The sequence below is a fragment of the Mesocricetus auratus genome, unplaced genomic scaffold (genome assembly GCF_017639785.1).
Source record: "Mesocricetus auratus isolate SY011 unplaced genomic scaffold, BCM_Maur_2.0 Super-Scaffold_6730, whole genome shotgun sequence".
Taxonomy (NCBI): Eukaryota; Metazoa; Chordata; class Mammalia; order Rodentia; family Cricetidae; genus Mesocricetus; species Mesocricetus auratus.
In genome coordinates this window covers 105,247,819-105,269,671 of record NW_024429184.1, presented here as the reverse complement: position 1 = coordinate 105,269,671, position 21,853 = coordinate 105,247,819, and the positions used below count along the sequence as shown (strand labels likewise).

The window sequence follows — 21,853 nt, the reverse complement described above, 5'->3', positions numbered from 1 at the left end:
TAAATACTGATCTACTACCAGAGGCCCCATAGATTGCCAAAACCTCCTCACTGACACCCACGTTCAGGGATCTGGATCAGCTCCATGCTGGTTTCCCAGTTGTCATTTTGGAGTCCATGAGCTCCCCCTTGTTCAGGTCAGCTGTTTCTATGGCTTTCACCAGCCTGGTGTTGACCCCTTTGCTCATCAGTCCTCCCTCTCTGCAATTGGATTCCAGGAGTTCAGTTCAATGTTCGGCTATGGGTATCTGCTTCTGCTTCCTTCAGCTACTGGATGAAGACTCTAGGATGGCATATAAGGTAGTCATCACTCTCATTATCAGGGAAGGATATTTAAGATAACCTCTTCATTATTGCTTAGATTGTTAGTTGGTGTCATCCTTGTAGATCTCTGGACATTTCCCTAGTGCCTATAATGGCTCCCTCTATTATGGTATCACTTACCTTGCTCTCCTCTCTTCTCCCGACTCAACCTTTCTGCTCCCTCATGTCCTCCTCTCCCCTCCTCTTCTCCACTTCTCTTTCTCCTAACTCCCTTTCTCCTCCTCCCTATGCTCCCAATTTGCTCAGGAGATCCTATCCCTTTCCCCTTCTCTGGGGGAACCATGTATGTCTGTTTCTCTTAGGGTCCTCCTTGTTTCCTAGCTTCTGGCGGTGTGGATTATAGGCTGGTAGTCCTTTGTTCTATGTCTAAAATCCATATATGAGTGAGTACATACCATGCTTGTCTTTTTGTTACTGGGTTACCTCACTCAGGATGTTTTCTACTAGTGCCATCCATTTACCTGTGAATTCAAGATTCCATTATTTTCCCGCTGAGTAGTACTCGATTATGTAAATGTACCACATTTTCTCTGTCCATTTTCCAGTTGAGGGGCATCTAGGTTGCTTCCAAGTTCTGACTATTACAAATAATGCTGCTATGAACATGGTTGAACAGCTGTCCTTATTGTATTAATGTGCATCTTTTGGGTATATGCCTAAGAGTGGAATTGCTGGATCTTGTGGTTGACTGAGTCCCATTTTCCTGAGGAATCTCCATACTGATTTCCAAAGTAGCTGTACAAGTCAGCACTCCCACCAACAATGGAGGAGTGGTCCCCTTTCTCCACATCCTCTCCAGCACAAACTGTTGTTGGTGTTTTTGATTTTAGCTATTCTGACAGGAGGAGTAAGACGGTATTTCAGAGTTTTTTTGATTTGCATTTTCCTGATGGCTAAGGATGTTGAGCACTTTCTTACGTGTCTATCAGCCATTTTAGACTCCTATTGAGAATTCTCTATTTAGTTCTGCACCTCACTTTTTAATTGGACCCTTGGGTGTTTTGGAGACTTGCTTCTTGAGTTCTTTGTAAATTTTGGAGATTAGCCCTCTGTCAGATGTGGGGTTAGTGAATATCTTTTCTGTGGGCTGCCATTTTGTCTTGTTGACTGTGTCCTTTTCCTTACAGAAGCTTCTTAGTTTCAGAAGGTCCCATTTGTTAATTGTTGATCTCAGAGTCTATGCTACTGGTGTTATGTTCAGGAAGCGATCTTCTGTACCAATTTATTGAAGAGTATCTCCCACTTTCTCTTCTAAGAGTTTCATTGTGGCTGGATTTATGTTGAAGTCTTTGATCCATTTGGATTTAAGTTTTGTGCATGGTGATAGACATGGATCTATCAACAGTCTTCTATATGCCAGCATTCAGTTATGCCAGCAATTTTTGTTGAAGATGCTTTCTTTTTTCCATTGTATGATTTTAGTTTCTTTGTCAAAAATCAGGTATTCAGATGGGTTAATACCGGGTTTTCAATTTGATTCCATTGGTCTACCTGTCTATTTTTGTACCAATACCAAGCTGTTTTTAGGACTATCACTCTATAATAGAGATTGAAGTCAGGTGGTGAAGTCAGAAGTTCCTTTATTGTACAGGGTTGTTTTGGGCTATCCTAGGTCTTTTGTTTTTTCATATGAGGTTCTGTGGATAATTGTGCTTGGATTTTGATGGGGATTGCATTGAATCTGTAAATTACTTTTGGCACGATTGCCATTTTTACCATGTTGATCCTACCTATTAAGAGCATTGAGCATCTTTCCATTTTCTGGTATCTTCTTTAATTTCTTTCTTTAAAGACTCAAAGTTCTTGCCATACAAGTCTTTCACTTGTTTGGTTAGTGTTACCCCAAGTATTTTATGTTGTTTGTGGCTATGGTAAGGGTGATGTTTCTCTGATTTCTTTCTTAGCACATTTATCATCTGTATATAGTAGGGCTACTGATTTTTTTAAGTTAATCTTGTATCCTGCCACTTTGTTAAAGGTGTTTATCAGCTGTAGGAGTTCTCTCGTAGAGTTTTTGTGTCACTTATGAAACTGTCATATTATCTGCAAACAGTGAAAGTTTGACTTCTTCCTTTCCAATTTGTATCCCCTTGATCTTTTGTTGTCTTATTGCTCTAGCTAGAATTTTGAGTACAATATCAAAGAGATATGGAGAGAGTGGACAGCCTCATCTTATTCCTGATTCTAGAGGAATCACCTTGAGTTTATCTCTGTTTAGTTTGATGTTGGCTGTTGGTTTATTGTATATTGCTTTTATTATGTTTAGGCATGTTTCTGTTATCTCTGATCTCTCTAGGACCTTTATCATGAAGGGGTGTTGGATTTTGTCAAAGGCTTTTCAGTATCTAGTGAGGCGATCATGTGGTTTTTCTTTTTCAGTTTGTTTATATGGTGGATTACATTGTTAGATTTTTGTATATTGAACCATCCCTGCATCCCTGGGATGAAACCTACTTGATCATGGTGGATGAGTTTTCTGATGTGTTCCTGGATTCTATTTGCCAGTATTTTATTGAGTATTTTTACATCAGTGTTCATGAGGGATATTGGTTTGTAATTCTCTTCTTAGTTGTATCTTTGTGTTGTTTGGATACAAAGGTAATTGTAGCCTCATAAAAAGAGTTTGGCAATGAACATTCTGCTTCTATTGTGTGGAACAATTTGAGGAGTATTGGTATTAGCTCTTCTTTGAATTTCTGGTAGAATTCTGTACTGACGTCATCTGTCCCTGGGCTTTTTATGGTTGGGAGACTTTTGATGACTGCTTCTATTTCATTAGGGGTTATAGGTTTATTTAAATTGCTTATCTGTTCTTGATTTAATTTTGGTAAGTGAAATCTATCCAGAAAATTGTCCATTTCCTTTAAATTTTCCAATTTTGTGTCATACAGGTCTTCAAAGTATGACCTGAATATTCCCTGGATTTCCTCAGTGTTCATTGTTTTGTCTACTTTTTCATTTCTGATTTTGTTAATTTGTATGCTTTTTCTCTGCCTTTTGTTTAGTTTAGATAAAGGTTCGTCTATCTTGTTGATTTTCTCAGAACCAACTCTTTGTTACATTGATTCTTTGTATTGTTTTCTTTGTTTTTATTTTATTGATTTCAGCCCTGAGTTTGATTATTTCCTGGCATCTTCTCCTCCACATGAGTTTGCTTCTTTTTGTTCTGGAGCTTTCAGTTGTGCTGTTAATTCTCTAGTTTGACTATTCTCCAGTTTTTTTTCATGTGGATACTTAGTGCTATGAACTTTCCTCTTAGCACTCCTTTCAGAGTATCCCATTAGTTTGGGTATGTTGTGTCTTCATTTTCATTGAATTCTAGGAAGTCTTTAATTTCTTTATTTCTTCCTTGACCTAGGAAAAGTGCAATTACACATTGTTCAATTTCCATGAGTTTGTATGTTTTCTGCAATTTGTGTTGTTGTTGAATTCTACCTTTAAAGCATGGTGGTCTGATAAGATACAGGGGCTTATTGAAATTTTTTGTATCTGTTGAAGTTTGCTGTGTTGCTGAGTATGTGGTTGATTTTAGAGAAGGGCCCATGTGGCGCTGAGAAGAAGGCATATTCTTTTGTGTTTGGATGTAATGTTCTTTAGATGTGTGTTAAACCCAATTGGGTCATAACTTCTGTTAGTTTCCTTGTTTCTTTGTTAACTTTCTGTCTGCTAGTCCTGTCTAGTGATGAGAGTGGGTTGTTGAAGTCTCCCACTATAACTGTGTGAGGTCTTAGGTGTGATTTGAATTTTAGTAACGTTTCTTTTGCAAATGTGGGTGCCTTTGTATTTGGGGCATAGATGTTCAAAATTGAGACTTCTTCCACTGGATTTTTCCTGTGATGAATATGAATGACTTTCTTCATGTCTTTTGATTGATTTGATTTTAGTTTGAATTCTAATTTGATAGATATTAGGATAGCTATACCAGCTTTTTTTCTTGATTCCATTTGTTTGGAAAATCTTATCCTAACCCTTTACTCTGAAGTAATGTCTGTCTTTGAAGTTGAGGTATGTTTCTTGTATGCAGCAGAAGAATGGATTCTGTCTTCATATTCATTCTGTTAGCCTGTGTTTTTTTATAGGCAAGTTAAGACCATTAATATTGAGGGAAATTAAGGACCATTGAGTGTTAATTCTTGTTTGTTTTGGATTAGCTCTTGGGGGTATTGTGTGTGGATTAACCCTGTTTTTCTTTTGACTTTTGGTAAAGTGGGATTATCTATTGCCTATGTTTTTGTGAGTGTAGTTAACTTCCTTAGGTTGGAGTCTTCCTTCCAGTACTTTCTGTAGGGCTGAATTAGTGAATATGTATTGTTTAAATCTGTTTTTGTCGTGGAATATCTTGTTTTCTCCATCTATATTTATTGAAAGCTTTGCTGGGTATAGTAGTGTCTGGGATGGTATCTGAGGTCTCTTAGTGTTTGTAGAATATCTATCTATCCAGGACCTTCTGGCTTTCAAGAGTTTCTATGGAGAAGTCAGGTGTAATTCTGATAGGTTTGCCTTTATGTTACTTGACCTTTTTCCTTAGCTGCTCTTATATTTTTTCTTCATTCTATATGTTTGGTGTTTTGATTATTATGTGATGAGCGGACTTTTATTTGTGGTCCACTCTATTTGGTGTTCTGTAGGCTTCTACTTTCTTTCTCTTTTTTTTTTTTTTTTTGGTTTTACGAGACAGGGTTTCTCTGTATTGTTTTGGAGGCTATCGGTCCAGCCTGGCCTTGAACTCACAGAGATCTGCCTGCCTCTGCCTCCCGAGTGCTGGGATTAAAGGTGTGTGCCACCACCGCCCGGCTGGCTTCTACTTTCATTGACATGTCTTTCTTTAGGTTGGGAAAGTTTTCTTCTATGATTTTGTTGAATATGTTTTCTGAACCTTTGAGTTAGGTTTCCTCACCTTCTTCTATACCTATTATTCTTAGGTTTGGCCTTTTCACTGTGTCCCATATTTCCTGATTATTCTTATGTTATGGATTTGTTGGACTTAAGATTTTCTTTGGTCGATGAATCTGTTTCTCTTAGTATATCTTCAATGCCTGAAATTCTCTCTTCCATCTCTTGTATTCTGTTGGTTATGCTTACTTCTGTAGTTCCTGATTGCTGTCCCTAGGCCAGGAGATCCCAGAGTGGACAAGCGAAAGTCAGGCCTGAGATGGGACCCTATCTCACCTCTCCCCTGAATGGGGTTGGAAGTAGCCCAGCGATATCAGCAGACACGAGGTTGCTTGGTGAGCTGGGGCAAGTCTACCTGTCTGCAGTTCCCAGTCCAGGAGATCCCAGAGTGGGCAAGTAGAAGTTGGGCCTGAGATGGGACCCAAGTTCACTTCTCCCCTAATTGGGTCCCAGATCCCTGAATTCTAAGAACACAAATTTGTCTTCTCTCGTCCAAAAGATCTGTTTGTGTTTATGCTGGTGTGCTAATTATTTCTACATTCCATGATTAAGAAGTAAAAAGCATACTGAAATAGATGATACAGGAAGAATACTGATGTGGTGTTTGGATAGTAAAATATTACCTGTATATATCAGTACCCATTGTTTGACACTGGTTCAAGAGAGTTTGCTAATAAAATTGCATTTGTTGTAACGTAGGTTCTTCATGGGGAGCAATACTTGGAGTTGTATAAACCACTTCCTCGATCAGGTGAGTTTGTGTGAACTAATTGCCTAATACTATGCTTTCATTTTCTGATTAATCCCCAAGTCATCCCATTGTGTTAAATTGGCATAGTCCAACTCAACAAGGTATCAGAAGCATCCATGTGTAACCTTAGAGTAGATGATGTTAACCAGTCCCTAATTGTCTTTCACTAACAGTATAACTCTAGATTTAATACTAGAAGTTTGTCTATAGTGACATATATACATGATGATTTTATATCAGTTATTGTTCCTGTGGTTGTTTTGCATAAAGCAAGCAATGCTGAAAGATACAGCATTTGTAATTTTTCATATTTTCTTAGAAGAGAAGAAAACCATACCTACCTAGTCATTTTTTTTTTCTCAGTAATATTTGGATGTTAATCGAAGTGCTTTTCTTCCCTCCTTCCCTCCTTCCGTCCTTCCCTCCTTTCTTCCTTCCCTCCCTCCCTCCCTCCCTTCCTCTCTCCCTCCCTCCCTCCCGTCTTTTTATATATATATATATATATATATATATATATATATATATATATATATGTCTTTTTTTTTTTTGAGATAAGGCCTCTTGTGGCCCAGGGTGACCTCCAACTTTTTCTCTAGCAGAGGATGACCTTGAACTTCTGACCCTCCTTGTTTTACTTTCTGATTACTGGAATTAAGGCTTAAGCCACTACACAAGGTTTGTGTGGTGCTTGGACTGGAACCAAGGAGCTTTGAATAGTAGGCAGCACCTTGCTGACTAAACTATGTCCTCATCTCCATCTTTTTCATTTTAAATATGTATTTAATTGAAACAGAATTATATCACCCCCTCCAGCTCTCTAGTACCTCTCAGTTACCCTCCTCTGAACTTCTCTCATGCTTCCTGACTCTTAAGTTGATAGCCTTTTTCTTTGACTATTGTTACATGTATATATATGCAAATGCATATGAATATAAGCTGCTGGGTTAGTTTTCGTTGTTTGTGGATACATGGTTTCAGGGCTGAACACTCTTACTGAATATCTAATAAGGGGACTCACTCCTGGGAGAGGATAATTCTCCTTAGCCGTCAGTAGTTGCCTATAGTTCTTTGTCAGGATGTGGGACTCTGTAATTTCCCTCCTTCTGTGTTAACAAGTTCATTGATGTGCAATTGCTCTGTCTCACCTTTTCAGTCATATCTAGGAGAGACTGTGCCATAGGAGAGTTCCTGAAATTCTGGCTCCTTCAGTCTTTGTGCCTCCTCCTTCATGATGTTTCCTGAGCCACAGATGGAGGAGTTGTGATGTAGATATACACCCACTGGGGCTGGGTTTTCCATGACGTGTTGATCATGTGATGTAGATATAATTATTGGGTCTTGGATCCCCACCATCCATTGATATGTGCATTGTATACAGCTGTGGTTTTCTTTTATCACCGTCATTTGCTACAGAGAGAGGCTTCTTTGATGAAGGGTGGTAGCTATACTTGCCTGGGGATAGAATGGTAAGACTCAGAGTGTAGTAAGGAATTATGCTGGTCTAGAACACTGGTTGGATTTCCAGTACCACGCATGATTTCCCTCATGTTGAGTGGTCCTTGGATCAATTAGACAGTCGATGGTTACCCCCCTTCAGCTGTGCGTACCCTTGTGATAACTGTGTGGGTGTCTCATGCTGTCAGCTGCTGTGGCTGATGGATATTGCATCTGCATAGAACTGTTTAATGGCACCTCTCCTCCAGTAGTTTGTGTTTTCTGGAACCACAGAAGCTAGAATGCAGGAGAAATGTGTCCAGGTCAAATCATCAAATCCTGTGCCTTAAGTGCGTGGTCTTCAGCAATAGGGGCCTAACCCCTGAGAAACAACCAAAAGCTATATCAGTAATTTGTTTTGGGAGCCACTTGAATTACCCTGACCAACCATTCAGAAGGTTTCTCATGCCCAGTACTGGGGTTTTTGTTAGTTTATGGTTTTACCAAACTACCTTGGTGCTATTTGTCCCTCTTCCTGCCCTTCCTCCTTCTGTATTGACCTCACTCCCTCCTCTGGAAGCCCCTCCTCCTCATTCCTTTTTCTACTTCATGTCACCTGTATTCTGCTATTCCCCTCCCATCCCCCACTCCGCAATTATTCCCTATCCTCCCATCCCCCACTCCCCAGTTATTCCCTATCCTCCCATCCTCCACTCCCCAGTTATTCCCTATCCTCCCATCCCCACTCCCCAGTTATTCCCTATCCTCCCATCCTCCACTCCCCAATTATTCCTTTATCCTCCCATCCCCCACTCTCCAGTTATTCCTTTATCCTCCCATCCCCCACTCCCCAGTTATTCCCTATCCTCCCACCCCCACTCCCCAGTTATTCCCTATCCTCCCACCCCCACTCCCCAGTTATTCCCTATCCTCCCATCCCCCACTCCCTAGTTATTCCCTATCCTCCCATCCCCCACTCCCCAGTTATTCCCTATCCTCCCATCCCCCACTCCCCAGTTATTCCCTATCCTCCCATCCCCCACTCCCCAGTTATTCCCTATCCTCCCACCCCCACTCCCCAGTTATTCCCTATCCTCCCACTCCCACTCCCCAGTTATTCCCTATCCTCCCATCCCCCACTCCCCAGTTATTCCCTATCCTCCCATCCCCCACTCCCCAGTTATTCCCTATCCTCCCATCCCCCACTCCCCAGTTATTCCCTATCCTCCCATCCCCCACTCCCCAGTTATTCCCTATCCTCCCACCCCCACTCCCCAGTTATCCCCTATCCTCCCATCCCCCACTCCCATTATTCCTTTATCCTCCCATCCCCTACCCCCCAGTTATTCCTTTATCCTCCCATCCCCCACTCCCCAGTTATTCCCTATCCTCCCACCCCCACTCCCCAATTATTCCCTATCCTCCCATCCCCCACTCCCCAGTTATTCCCTATCCTCCCATCCCCCACTCCCCAATTATTCCTTTATACAGCTTTTGTGGTGATTACTCCATGCTGTATGCTTATATCTGAGGAATGGGAGCTAAGAACCACAGATAACAGAGAACATGTGCCCACCCCATATTTTTATTCTTCACAATAATTCTATGTATTTTTTGATGTCAGAGTGTTCGCCCATGTATATATATATATACACACACACACACTGGCAAATAAGGTGGTTAAAAACAAAGGAGGACTTGGTATCTTTTCACATCGTATTATACAGAATCAGTGAGTAGCCCCCTTAAAGTTTGATATTTTACAAAAACTTTGAGCTTTGTATCTTCTTTTAAAGTGAAATAGCTTTGTTCCATTATATTGCAGAATATATTTCTAGCTGTTTATTTAGTCTGAGACAATACACAGTTCATGATGACTATGGAATACTTACCATTTCCAGAGCAGAATATTATAGTATCAGGTCGTAGATGCTTAAAAACAAACAAACAAACAAAAAACTGGCTATGTCAGAATTATTTTATATTACTTGCTATTTTAGTGAAATGTAAATTCTGTACCAAAGCCTTAGATCATATCATGTGTGTGTGTGTTTGTGTGTGTGATTTCATAAAGGTCACTATATATTTCATGTGTAGCTAGCCTAGTGGGTTCATTTGGGGAACCATTGTTAAGTAAGTAGATGTGTATTAAATATTGCCCATAGGGATTTTATAATATAAAAAGATATTAGCTATATACTTCAAATGATTACACTTATACATTGATGTATTAGGAAGGTATGGATAATACTTTTCTACTTTTCTTGATTTCTTTTTTTTTTTTTTTTTTTTTTTTTGGTTTTTACGAGACAGTACTCTGTATTGTTTTCGAGGCTGTGTTCCAGCCCAGCCTCGAACTCACAGCGATCCGCCTGCCTCTGCCTCCCGAGTGCTGGGATTAAAGGCGTGCGCCACCACCGCCCAGCTCTTTTCTTGATTTCTTACACAGCTTTAGCCTCAAGTTGTGTTTCTTGTGAGTTCTTTGTCTTCAATAGTGTCTCTATGAGTTTTTTATATAGTTTAAAATTTTATTCTTTAGGAAACAAAAATACAAAAAATTTTAAATGCAAGCCAGGCATGGTGATACCACTTTAATCCTAGCCGTCTGGAGGTGGAGGCTGTTGGGGTATCTGAGGACAGTTCTCCCTTCCTTAAGGATGAGTTGGGAGTGTAGCAAGGTTTGAGAATAGAGAGAGAAAGAGGCAAGAAGGATTGTTACAGGCCTTGAAAGTCAGATACAGAGAGAGGCTTGGACTCCATTCTGAAGGAAGAGTCATCAACAGATTGGTTTTGGGAAGCATCACTCTGAAGGTCTTAGCGATGCTTTTCTCTTTCCCTGTCACCCACTGGCAGACACTTAGGAGGTTCTTTGGTTGTCTGTGCATCTGGAGTCTTCACTTTCTGCTCATCTGCTTCCCCACCTCCTGCTGACTTTGCTCCTCCCTTGCCTCCTCAGTGTCTTCTACCTCCACTCCTATTCCGAAGGGACTTTCGCCTCACTGCAGCCACAGTGCTGGATCTAAGATGCAAATGTGTTTGCTGTTTCCCTATTAAATCCTCAAATGGCTGTGCATAGACTTTGGGATTAAGTTAAAAATGTACCTATCTCTGCACATTCAAGTATTAACATGGACTTGTTGTGTGGTTGGGGACTAGGTGTTAGTCCAGTTGTGTAGGTAAAAGAGAAAGGCTGGTCTTAGAGAAATGAATGTTTGACAGTTCCATACTTCCTGGTAATCTGCACTCCTCCTTCTTTCTTTCTCCTGCCCTTCCCAACTGCCTTCTTTCTACAAATTCCCCCCACTGTTATTTATTTTGTTTGTATTTGTTTTTGTTTTGTCACCCACTGAGTTTAACCAGTTAAATGAGGAATCAAAAGTTAAGAGAATACTGAAGAAAGTGTTTCACCTAAGCCATAGAGATTCGAGAAGGAATGAGGTAAATGGGATTGGTGCTTACCCGATATTTAGATGCAAGAGGAGTCACTGTCATGGAAATGATTATTTAAAGAAAATCATACCAGAAACATTAGTGTTTTCAAAATTTCATATCAGAAATATTAGAGTTTCAGATTTAGTGATTTACATGTTCTGTAGAAGCAGTTGCACTTTTTTAGTGCTAAGTTAGGAGAAAATATTTAAAACCATAATTTTTTTAGCTTTGCTGAAGTAAGTGGAAACCATGGTAGATTCCTTGATGTCTTAATGTAATTACTTATCTTACTTTAATTTTAGGAGAACTAAAATGTGAAGCAGTTGTTGCTGACATCCTGGATAAAGGATCTGGCATAGTGATTGTTATGGACGGTAACACATCTGTAATTCTTATAATAATATCATTAGAGTGATAGGCTTTGCATGTAGCATTCTTCACCACAGAGATTGATCCATGTTGTATTCATTTTATAGTTTGTAAGAGCAAATAGGCATTTTAAAATTCATGCATTCTTTAACAAAAATAAGGGAGGAGGGGGAGCTGGGGCCAAGGCTAGGGCAAGTGGGAAATGTCAGTGGGTTGAAACAACATAACTAAAGCACAGAAGTGAGGTGTGTGTCCCTGTACAAATCACAGTAGAGCTATACCTGCTGCAGTAGGGTTGATGCAGCTGGGCTGTGTATTGATGCTCTTCTCTGTGTTAGCTATTTGGAACTTGATTATTCTAGACTGCAGTTAGATTTCTAGACTGCACTTAAGACTGTTGAACTCTTAATATAGTTTAAACACTGTAGCCACATTTTATCTGTGGTAGAAAAAGACTGATAGTAGTTTATAATAAGTATTGAGTTATAAAGTAATTAAACATGAGCTACAATAGTGCAAAAAACTTTATTAAGTTTAAGAAGAAGAAAAGAAATAGAGGTGTAAAGTTTGCTCCTAAGAACTGTGGAAATGTCAGCTCTGCCTGATTTGTCATTTCTGAGGAAAATACTAGAGACCATGCCAGTGCTCCTTGACTTACCATGGGATTGCATCCTGATAAACACATTGGAAGTTGAGATAATTTTGGTAAAAATGCATTTAAAACCATGAATGGTTGCACATGATAATGACCTCAGTGCTCAGTTGGCTGAGGCAGGAGGAACCTTCTTTGTATCGGGCACTCTTTCTCCTAGGGATAGGAGGGCATCCCCTGGGTGACTCCTCCATCCTTGGGCACTGTCTCTCTAAGTCCCGTGTTCTCCAGTGCTTTGACAATGTTTCAAAGTCTGAGTGTGGTAGCCTGAATTACCTAGAGGAATTATTGGAAATGTTGGTGGCAGATAAAACTTGAGATATATGTGCTTGTTGGGGGATTTAAGAGGTAAAACCCCCACCGCTCATGGTGAAGGGCTGAGGAGCTCTCCCTACCGACAGAGACTGGAGATGAACACACCTCAGTCGAGCATTGCAACCCCCCATGCTCACTGTAAATGCTGACCTTTGCACTAGCCGTGTTTTATTTATTTAATTATTGAAGAAATTATTAAGCCTGTCTTCATTAACTAGATGTATTTTGTGTAATAATTACTGTTTCCATTTTGCTTCTTTTATAGTCTATTCTTATTCTGGGAAGGAGCTTATATGCTATAATCAGTTCTCTGTTTTTGTTGTTGGATCTGGGGGCTTTGGTGGAAAACGGACGTCAGAAAAACTCAAAGTAAGACTTTTTTTGAGGTGTAATATTTGTACATTTTTATGGGGCATATTATAGCAACTCAGTATGTGTGTTCAATATGTGAGTTCTAAAAAAGTATTTGCATATCCTAGAACGTGGATCATTTGTATGTTGGGAATTTCCTGCTCTTGATAAATGTTGCTTGACCTTCCACTGTCCTACTGTCCCGGTCCACACTGGCTTGTTTGTGGCCTTGTGTCTTCCCACCACCTCTTTCCTGTCTAGTGACCACTGTCTACTTTCCTTTTTTAAGTTATTAGTGTGTCTGTGGGATGTGCAGGTGTCTGGGAAGCAGAGGCATCAGACTCGTGGTGGGTGCTGGGAACCAAACTTGAGTTTGCAAGAGCAGTGTATAGGCCATCTGCTGGGCTGTCTCTCCAGCCCCACCCCCTGCTGCTTTTCTCAGATGAAGTCTAATTCTGTAGAGCAGGTTGGCCTCAAACTTGTAGCAGTCCTCCTGCCTCCGCTTCCCAGGATGCTAGGGTTGTAGGTGTGAGCCTCTGTACCCAGACTCCTTCATGATCTACAAGACTGACTTACTAGGCTCTGACTGAGTCTTTCCTTGGTAGCCTTCCTTTCTCCCTTCCCTCCTCTCCCCACCCCCCCACGCCACACACTTAAAAAGAAGTTAAAATCGCTTTTGAAAAGCAGCAGTCTCTTTCCTCATGGCCGTTTAGAATTGTGTTTTGGGGATTCGTGGGATACATTTGGTGATAATCTAAGCTTAGTATTTCATAGTGAAAAATCATCAATGCTGTAATTAGAATAGCGGACTTTATTGTAAAAAACTATGTAACAGTGGCACAATTGATTTCCCCTCCCTTTCTTTCCCCTCCCCTCCCCTCCCCTTTTTTGTTTTGTTTGTCAAGAGTTTCTCTGTGTAGCCTTGGCTGTCCTGCAACTTGCTATGTAGACCAGTCTGGCCTTGACCTCACAGAGATCCGCCTGCCTCTGCCTCCTGAGTGCTGGGATTAAAGGCATGCGCCCTCATGTGCACTTACATTCCTGTGTACCCCCCACATAATTAATCATAAAAATCAAATTAAAAAAGCTGATAATGTATTTTTTTAAACATTGCAAACTAAAATATGTAAATTGTTGAATTCTTAGAGTTGCCATCTTCTTTTTGCATAGGAAAAACTGTCTTTTGTCCTCTGTGACTTGAGGATGGATCTGATAATATTTTCTATATTGAAAAGAATCATTTTAGAGTAATTGTTATTTGTAAAAAGTTAGGAGTTATGAAATTTTAAATGTCATTTTTCCTCTGTACATTAAAAACCCCTTTATCCAGTTTGCAGAGTTTATCATATTGACACATGGTGATTTATTGGATGTCAGTTTTGTTAGAAGATCACATGTATTTAAGCTGACATACAATGTCTTCTGATTCCAGGCAGCTGTTGCTGTACCAAAACGACCCCCCGATGCTGTGCTGAGGGACAGCACTTCACTGAATCAGGTGACAAGTTCTGATCCCCTGGGCTCATATACTGTTCTGTTCAAAGTGTGGGCACTATGTACTTGTGTATGTCGTTAGTGGAGTGACTCAGGCATCCTATTCCAAGAAGGAAAAATGAAACACCAGGCTTTGCTTTGTAGAGCAAGGGCACTCCTTTGAGTGATAGGCAGACAGGTTTGCCAGTGATGATTGGCTTGGCAGATGGTGTGTGGATGGTCCCCCTCAGAGATATGGGGCTTTCAGGTTGTCAGGGAAGAGGTTGAGAAGTATAGCAGAGCGCAGAGTGGAGGAGGCGTGATGGGTGTCAGCGTGTGTGAAGGGGGGTCTCATTCACATTGGTGGTAATGGAAGCCAGTGTATGCGCAGATCTTTACAAAACAATGGAAAACTTGTGCCATTAAAGCATAAATTTGTGCTGGATTTTTTAAATATTAGTAACTTTTTAGTCAGCAAGTAAACACAACTGTATCGTTTTAGCCTTGCAAACAAATGCCACTTCCCAGATATGCTGCTTAAACATCCATAGAAGAGGTTCTTCACTAGTAGCTGGCTTGACCATACGAGTGAAACAAGTGTTTCATGCACAATAAACATTTCCATGTAGTGACGTAAAAAGGCCAAACGGTGAACGGCTCTCGGTACCAGGTGTTGTATTTGAGGAGAATGAGACACAATTTCACTAGACACGTGTCTAATGCTAATTATACTGTCAGAATTCAGTTATTGTTGTATTTCCCATTAAAATATAATTCTTTATTAAAATCACTTCTGTGCTAAATCGACAGCAGATATGACCCTAAAACCGGGTCTTCTTTTTGGGGACCCTTTCAGATTTAGGTCATCCCTTTATGGGGCTGACAATCTAAAATATCACAAATGCTTCGCAGGACTATCTGCATCACTTGATAGACCTGGAAATGCAATTTTTCAGTAAGTAGTACTGAGAGGGATCCTGGTAAAAATCTTTAAAGATGAAAAAAAAATAAGCTCAAGGGTGTGGAAGACAATGGTGAAGTAACTTGTAGAAGAAGATAGATGAGCACTGGATCCCTCCAGAGCAGGGTGGAAATGGGGCACCATTGTTGACAAATCAAAGTTTGCATCAAGCCTTCTAAAACAACATTCCACATGAAGGAACTTCATGTAAGCGGTGCCTGAGGAACACTGACTGACAGATTGAAATAGCCAAGTGCAAACCCATGACTAGGCTAGAGACTGGAAGGGCAGAAGAGACACCATGTAAGAGATGCACCCCCCATGGGAGCCATAAAAGGGACAAGGAGATGCTCTGCTGTTAAGGACACATGAGAGATGAAAGACAACAATCAAAAACAAGCAGACTTAGGGATAAGTTGAGAAACCGAGCACGAAAAAGAACAATAGAAAATGAAGGGGACTGGAGAGATGACTCAGGGGTTAAGAGCTCTGGCTGCTCTTCCACGGGATGCAGGCTCAATTCCCAACAGCTACGTGGTAACTCCAGTTCTAGGGGCCCAACACTTTCTTCTGGCCTCTCTGGTGTGGTGATCTCCACCTCCACACTGTAGTACCGCAGCAGCTGTAGCATGGTCACAGTGCAGCTGTGACCAGGGACCAGGATTAGGTTTGGAGCTTGGAGCTCTCTTTTGCTTCCTGCTCGGGTAGCAGCAGGGTTGGCATTCTTGGAGCGGGAACCTGTGGCAGTCACCTGTTTCGTGTGTAAGTGCATCCTCGCCGAATAAACTTCTCTTGACCTGTACTGAGTCTAGTGAATCTTGATCCCACGCAGTCCTCTGGGTGTGCAGACACACAAGCAGGTCAAGAGCCCATACACTTGAAAAAGAAAGAGAGAGGGCAAGAACTGAAAGGGTAGGTCGAGAGTAGTTGGGAGAAAGACAGACAGAGCCAGTGTACTGGAGGGAGACAGACGCCCCAGCAGCGAGAACAACACTGAGATGCAGTCCTTTAAGCTGCACCATCTGCTTACCTCCGTGCTGATGGCCTGGCTTCCAAGATTGCTAGTTTGGAGCAGTGGCATCCCTTCCCCATAGCAAAATGCTATTTGCTACTTCCTTAATGGATGACTGTAGGGAGGTGTTTTGCTTTGGAAAGGTTTTTTTTAGCTTTCTTTGTCTCAGCAGGGCCTCAAATTCCACCTTGGTGCTTTTAATACACCAGGCAGCTTTTGGGGGTTGTTACTTTTTTAAATTTATTTTTCATTTTACTTACCACTTTCTCCTGTGCCCCTCCTCTTACCCCTACCCCCCATCCACTCCTCTCAGCGGGTAAGGTCTTCCTTGGAGAGCCAACAAAGTCTGGTATGCCAAGCTGAGGCAGGACCAAGTCCCTTCCTCCTGTATCAAGGCTGAGCAAAGTATCCCACTATAGAGAATAGGCTCCAAAAAGTCAGTTCATGAACCTGGGGTAGGTCCTGCCTCTGCCAGGCACCCCAACAGATCAAGCAACATAATGGTCACCCATATTCAGAAGGTCTAGTTTGGTCTCATTCAGGTTATTGGGGGATATTTTTGTCTTATCCTCTTCTCCAAAAGAGGTGATTTCTGGGATTTGCACCCACAGGCACGTGCACTTTTCTGGGGTTTGCATCCGCAGGCATGCACACTCTGTTCTCTGCGTAGACAGGGCTGTAATCGAGTACTAATCAGAGACTTTGTTGACTTACACTGTTGCTAAACTCTTGTAAAAAGATCTAGAAATTGCTAATGTTCACTGAGGCAATACCCATGACCTTTATTTCATTTAATTTCTGCAGTTGTTCTTTGAAAGTGAGTCCTCCTTGCTTAAGGCTTACATTGGTGGAGAAACTTGCTTAGTAGTGATAGGGATGGATGTGGATTCTGGTTCATCTGGATTCAAAGCCCATTATGTAGGTCATGTCTGACAACTTCCCACTGTGGCCTGGAAATGTGCCTGGAAATGTGCCTTTTTTTCATAGCATACATGATAATGGATAGTGTGTAGTTTCCTAGTGTTTACTGTTTGCATATGGCTTTTGGAAAAAAATAACCATTTTATTTTCTAACACATAGAATCTTGTATTTAGAAGAACATAACTACAGAAAAGAATACTGAGCCACTGAAAAGTGAAATTATCTCATATGCAGACTTGTTAAGGAAAAGCTGTTGAGGCAGATCCAACTGACTGTAACAAGCTATTATAAAGATGCATTAAATGTCCAGCTGTCTCGTGAATTTCTTCCCTTCAATCCTGGAGAGCACTCTAGTTTGAAGACCACGTGGTTTAAATACCAGAGAAATGATGGCTTTCTTTCCCTGTTGTTGCCTACATTTTTCTGCTGTTCTCGCCTTACCTATGTAAATTAGTAGTGTAAAAATTGAGCTTTACATACACTGAATCATACTGGAGGGCTGTTGGTTTGATTTTTGTGCGTGAGTCAATATTCAGGATTTTGTGTGCTAGAAAGATGAAATTTAGTGAGAAGACTTTGACATTTATCTATCTGTCCAGTATTATGATATAGACTTCAGATTAAAAAAAAACCCATTAAGAAAGAGGGCATAGATTTTGATTGGCTAAAAGACTTTAGCTCTTTACCTGTTTCTACTAGGTTTTCCCTTTCTGTGAGTTTCCCCTTTGATGGTGGGGGGTGGCTGTAATTCTTGCCTTTCTTTTTTATTTCTTTATCTCTTACAAAAGAGCTCATTAAAACTTAAGGTTACAGGGAATCTTGTTTTTGTAAAAATTAGTTATCTTTTTTTTTATCACGGTCTAGATGTATGCACATTATACATTGTAATCAATAGTTGGCAGCACTTCCTGTGCTACACTTAATGCTCAGAAAATGCTGAAGTTCAGTGGTAATTTTTCTCTGCAGGCTGCTTTGTACCGCCTCAGCGGAGACTGGAATCCCTTACACATTGACCCTAGCTTCGCTGGCATTGCTGGTGAGTCACTGAAAAATATTAGCTCAGGTAACAAACTATACACTAAAGAAAGTATTGAAAGTAATGCTTGTGACTGGTAATTGGAATAGCATTGAAAAGGTAGTTTTCATGTTTATTCAGAGGCTATAGAAAGGTATGAAGTAGTCAGGAAATGGTGTGTGGTTTGCTTGAAATTCACATGGTGGTGTGAAGCTGCTGCTGCTGAAGGCCTACGACAAAGCTGGGGGGAAGGTCTGGAACTGTCACGAGGGAGGCAAGGTCATTGGGGGGAACAAAAGCTTGAAAGGTTAGAAAGCTGTGAAATCACTCACTGTGGTTTGCCTCAAACAAAATGAAATAAAAAAGTGTTCCCAAGTTTTTTTTCAAAAGTAGTTTTTGTTATTTATGTCTCAAATTTCCCCCTAGGAAGTACTAAGTACTATTTACAGAACTTTTTTTTAAGGTACAGTCTCAATCTGTAACCCTGGTTAGGTTGGAACTTGCTATGTAGGCAGACTGCCCTTGAGCTTAGAGAGCGTTGCCTACCTCTGTCTCCCCAGTGCGGTGATAAAAGGTAGTACCATCTCTCTTGGTGTGCCCTATTTCTTAATATGGGGTATAATTCATGGTAAAATTGCAGTTTAAAAGACATTAAAATGCTGAACTAAATATATACTTAGATATGGCACTTTCCATCTATAAAAATTATCCAAATTTTCTTAGGTTTTGAGAAGCCCATATTACATGGATTATGTACCTTTGGATTTTCTGCAAGGCATGTTTTACAGCAGTTTGCAGATAATGATGTGTCAAGATTCAAGGCGATTAAGGTATATGTCTCTTGCATACTTTTATGGGGGGAAAGGGCAGGTTAAGACAGGTTTCTCTGTGTAGCCCTGACTGTCCTGGAACTAACTCACTCTGTAGACCAGGCTGACCTCGAACTCCGAGACTCACCTACTTCTGTCTGTGTAGTGCTGTGATTAAAGGAGTGAATCACCTCTGCCCGGCCTCAGCATATGTACTTTTGAAACTCTACATTTGCCTTAACAGAAGATATCAAGGGGTTGAGTTTCTGCTTACACCATTTTTGTCTAAGTCAAAAGATGTGTACTTTTGACTTAGACACTTTTGACTTAGGCACTACAGCCGTGTCAAATGGCTTTAAAAATATTTATTAGTCTATTCTTCATGCAAGAGTGAAGATATATTTTCTGATGCCTGAACCTTAATTACACTCATTATTTTCATGCTTTTTACTTAATCACAATTGATTGTTTTTAGTATAGCAATGTGTGTATAGATTCACACAGTAACATAAATGATCGTGTTCTAAAATGTGGAAATATTTTGTTCTGTGTCCTCACCGGAGCCTTCAGCTCCCATATTAATTAGTGCCACTTTGAACTCCAAATTGTTCTGGCAGCTGCCAGTGTCACTACCTAATAGGATTATGGTTTTGCTTTTTGGTTTGTCGTGAGAAAATGCTGCCTTTTGGTCTCCCCCTCACCCCTCAATGCTGGCAATTGAATTTAGGACTTCACATAACCTAGGTAAGCACTCACTCCACCAGTGAGCTGTATTTCCAGTCTTGGTTCTTTTGTTTTCAGGGAAAAGAACTAGGTTATTATGTGCGTGCATGACTGTCAGCATCCTTTCTTTGTTAATTTTCTATGTTTTTGATATCTTCTATGAAGCTTAATGTATTTAATTCTACCATTTTCCTTTTATGCTGACCTTCCCTGAAACTTCCCTGCCAGGTTTCACTTAAAAACATTTTTAATGCTAAAACTCTTATTTTCATAGGTTCGTTTTGCCAAACCAGTATATCCAGGACAAACTCTACAAACTGAGATGTGGAAGGAAGGAAACAGAATTCATTTTCAAACCAAGGTATGAATGATGGAGTTGGAAGTATGTGCTGTGAGACCCCTGCATGGCACACTGTCATAGAGTTGAAAGTATGTATGTGCTGTGTGACCCCTGCATGACACACTGTCATAGAGTTGAAAGTATGAAAGTATGTATGTGCTGTGTGACCCCTGCATGACACAGTGTCATAGAGTTGAAAGTATGTATGTGCTGTGTGACCCCTGCATGGCACACTTCATAGAGTTGAAAGTATGAAAGTATGTATGTGCTGTGTGACCCCTGCATGGCACACTTCATAGAGTTGAAAGTATGTATGTGCTGTGTGACCCCTGCATGACACAGTGTCATAGAGTTGAAAGTATGAAAGTATGTATGTGCTGTGAGACCCCTGCATGGCACACTGTCATAGAGTTGAAAGTATGAAAGTATGTATGTGCTGTGAGACCCCTGCATGACACAGTGTCATAGAGTTGAAAGTATGAAAGTATGTATGTGCTGTGTGACCCCTGCATGACACACTTCATAGAGTTGAAAGTATGAAAGCATGTATGTGCTGTGTGACCCCTGCATGACACACTGTCATTTGTTTTCTGCTAGCATTTTTGTAGTTAGTAATAGGAATCTTTGAGAGAGAAACTTGGGAGTACTTTTAAAATTAATGCTGACTGATAGTTGAAACTAAGATTCCTCATGTTCCTTTTAAAATTTTTTCTCTCTTACTGATGAAGATCTTGCAGCTTGACTCACAAGAATGGAAACAGCAGTTTATCTAGTCTAACAACAAAGGCATTCGAAACAAATTTTTGCCAGGTTACAGGCACAGCTACTTGTGTTTTATAGAACTGTGAGGTTGGAGCCTTTAGTTTTTACCTAGACAGAAACCATGTGCCCTTGATCACACACACACACACACACACACACACACACACACACACACACACACACACACACACCTCCCTCCCTATAAATTACCCTTTCGTATCATAGAATCTGGGCCTAATTAATAATTGCCAAGCCAATCAATTGTCTCTCTGTTGATTTAAGTAATTTTGAGGGAGACTTAGTGAAGCCCCCAAAAAAGCACTAAAAGGTCATTCAAGTTTGTTTCCTTATTATAACAGTTTAAAAAGCAACTTTTGTTGCCACAGCTCAGCAGCTAATAGCTTTCTGTGGCTGTCTCACATAGAGCAGGCTTAAGTATTCCAATAGTGACAGTAACACTTTTATTTATGGAGATGCTTCAGTAGCAACTTTCAATAACAACTCTGCATTGAGATATAAGAAACTGTAGGTTCCTAAGGAAGTCTTGGTGTTGGTAATGTCTTGCTGATGGCCTCACAGGCAGTGCTTGAGCAGGTGGGTGTACAAACACAGCTCCACATGGCTCCAAAGCTGTGTCAGGGCTGCTGTTTCTGTAGTTTGTTGCTCCAGGAGCTGGTGAGTTAGCAGAATTCTGCTTTAGTATTCATACCTTCCTGTTGCTGACAACATGTTCATGCTTTAGGGATATCATTTGTTTTATTTTGCAAATTTCTTCTGTATTAAAGACCTCAGTTAAGTTTCACCTTACCCTTAGGAACAGTTTCTCTGATTTCTTTTTTAAATTTAAACAGTCTTATTCTCTAGCCCAGGCTGCTTCTTTAGAACTTTCTATCCTCCTGCCTCTACCTTGAAAGCACTGGCATTGCACACATGCATTACCACGCCCTGCTGATGTAGTACTGTAGACTCTATTCTTCATTCCCACCGATGCATGCACACACCCTGGCTTTCTCTGAAACCTTATTTCACTAAAATCTTTGCCTCCTGTTCAACTCTCACTTTTAAAATGTTTGTGGTGGAGTCAGTCCTGGGGACTGGTACTGGGGATTAGCCTCGGGTGTTGCCCTTGTTAGGCAAACACTATATAACTCAAGCCTTAGAGTAAAGAATCATACTTGAAAATTAATGCACAAATGGGCTGGGAATGTTGCTCATGACAGAGCACTTGTCTATTGCACACTAGGCCTTGGGTTCTCTTCCTAGTACCATGAAGAAAGCAAGAAAAACACAAACACGAAAGAACATGAACTCCAACA

The 21,853-nt window shown here is 40.7% G+C and overlaps 1 protein-coding gene across 1 annotated transcript in view; it reads left to right on the top strand.

The window, feature by feature from the left end:
* The window catches only part of Hsd17b4 (hydroxysteroid 17-beta dehydrogenase 4), an 85,725-nt gene that overhangs the window by 47,183 nt on the left and 16,689 nt on the right, over positions 1-21,853 (top strand). The window contains exons 14-20 of the mRNA XM_040741831.1: positions 5,916-5,967; positions 11,136-11,207; positions 12,435-12,538; positions 13,953-14,018; positions 17,855-17,924; positions 18,627-18,733; positions 19,710-19,796. Coding sequence (XP_040597765.1) covers positions 5,916-5,967; positions 11,136-11,207; positions 12,435-12,538; positions 13,953-14,018; positions 17,855-17,924; positions 18,627-18,733; positions 19,710-19,796 — 558 coding nt within the window. The remainder of the gene's footprint in view (positions 1-5,915; positions 5,968-11,135; positions 11,208-12,434; positions 12,539-13,952; positions 14,019-17,854; positions 17,925-18,626; positions 18,734-19,709; positions 19,797-21,853) is intronic.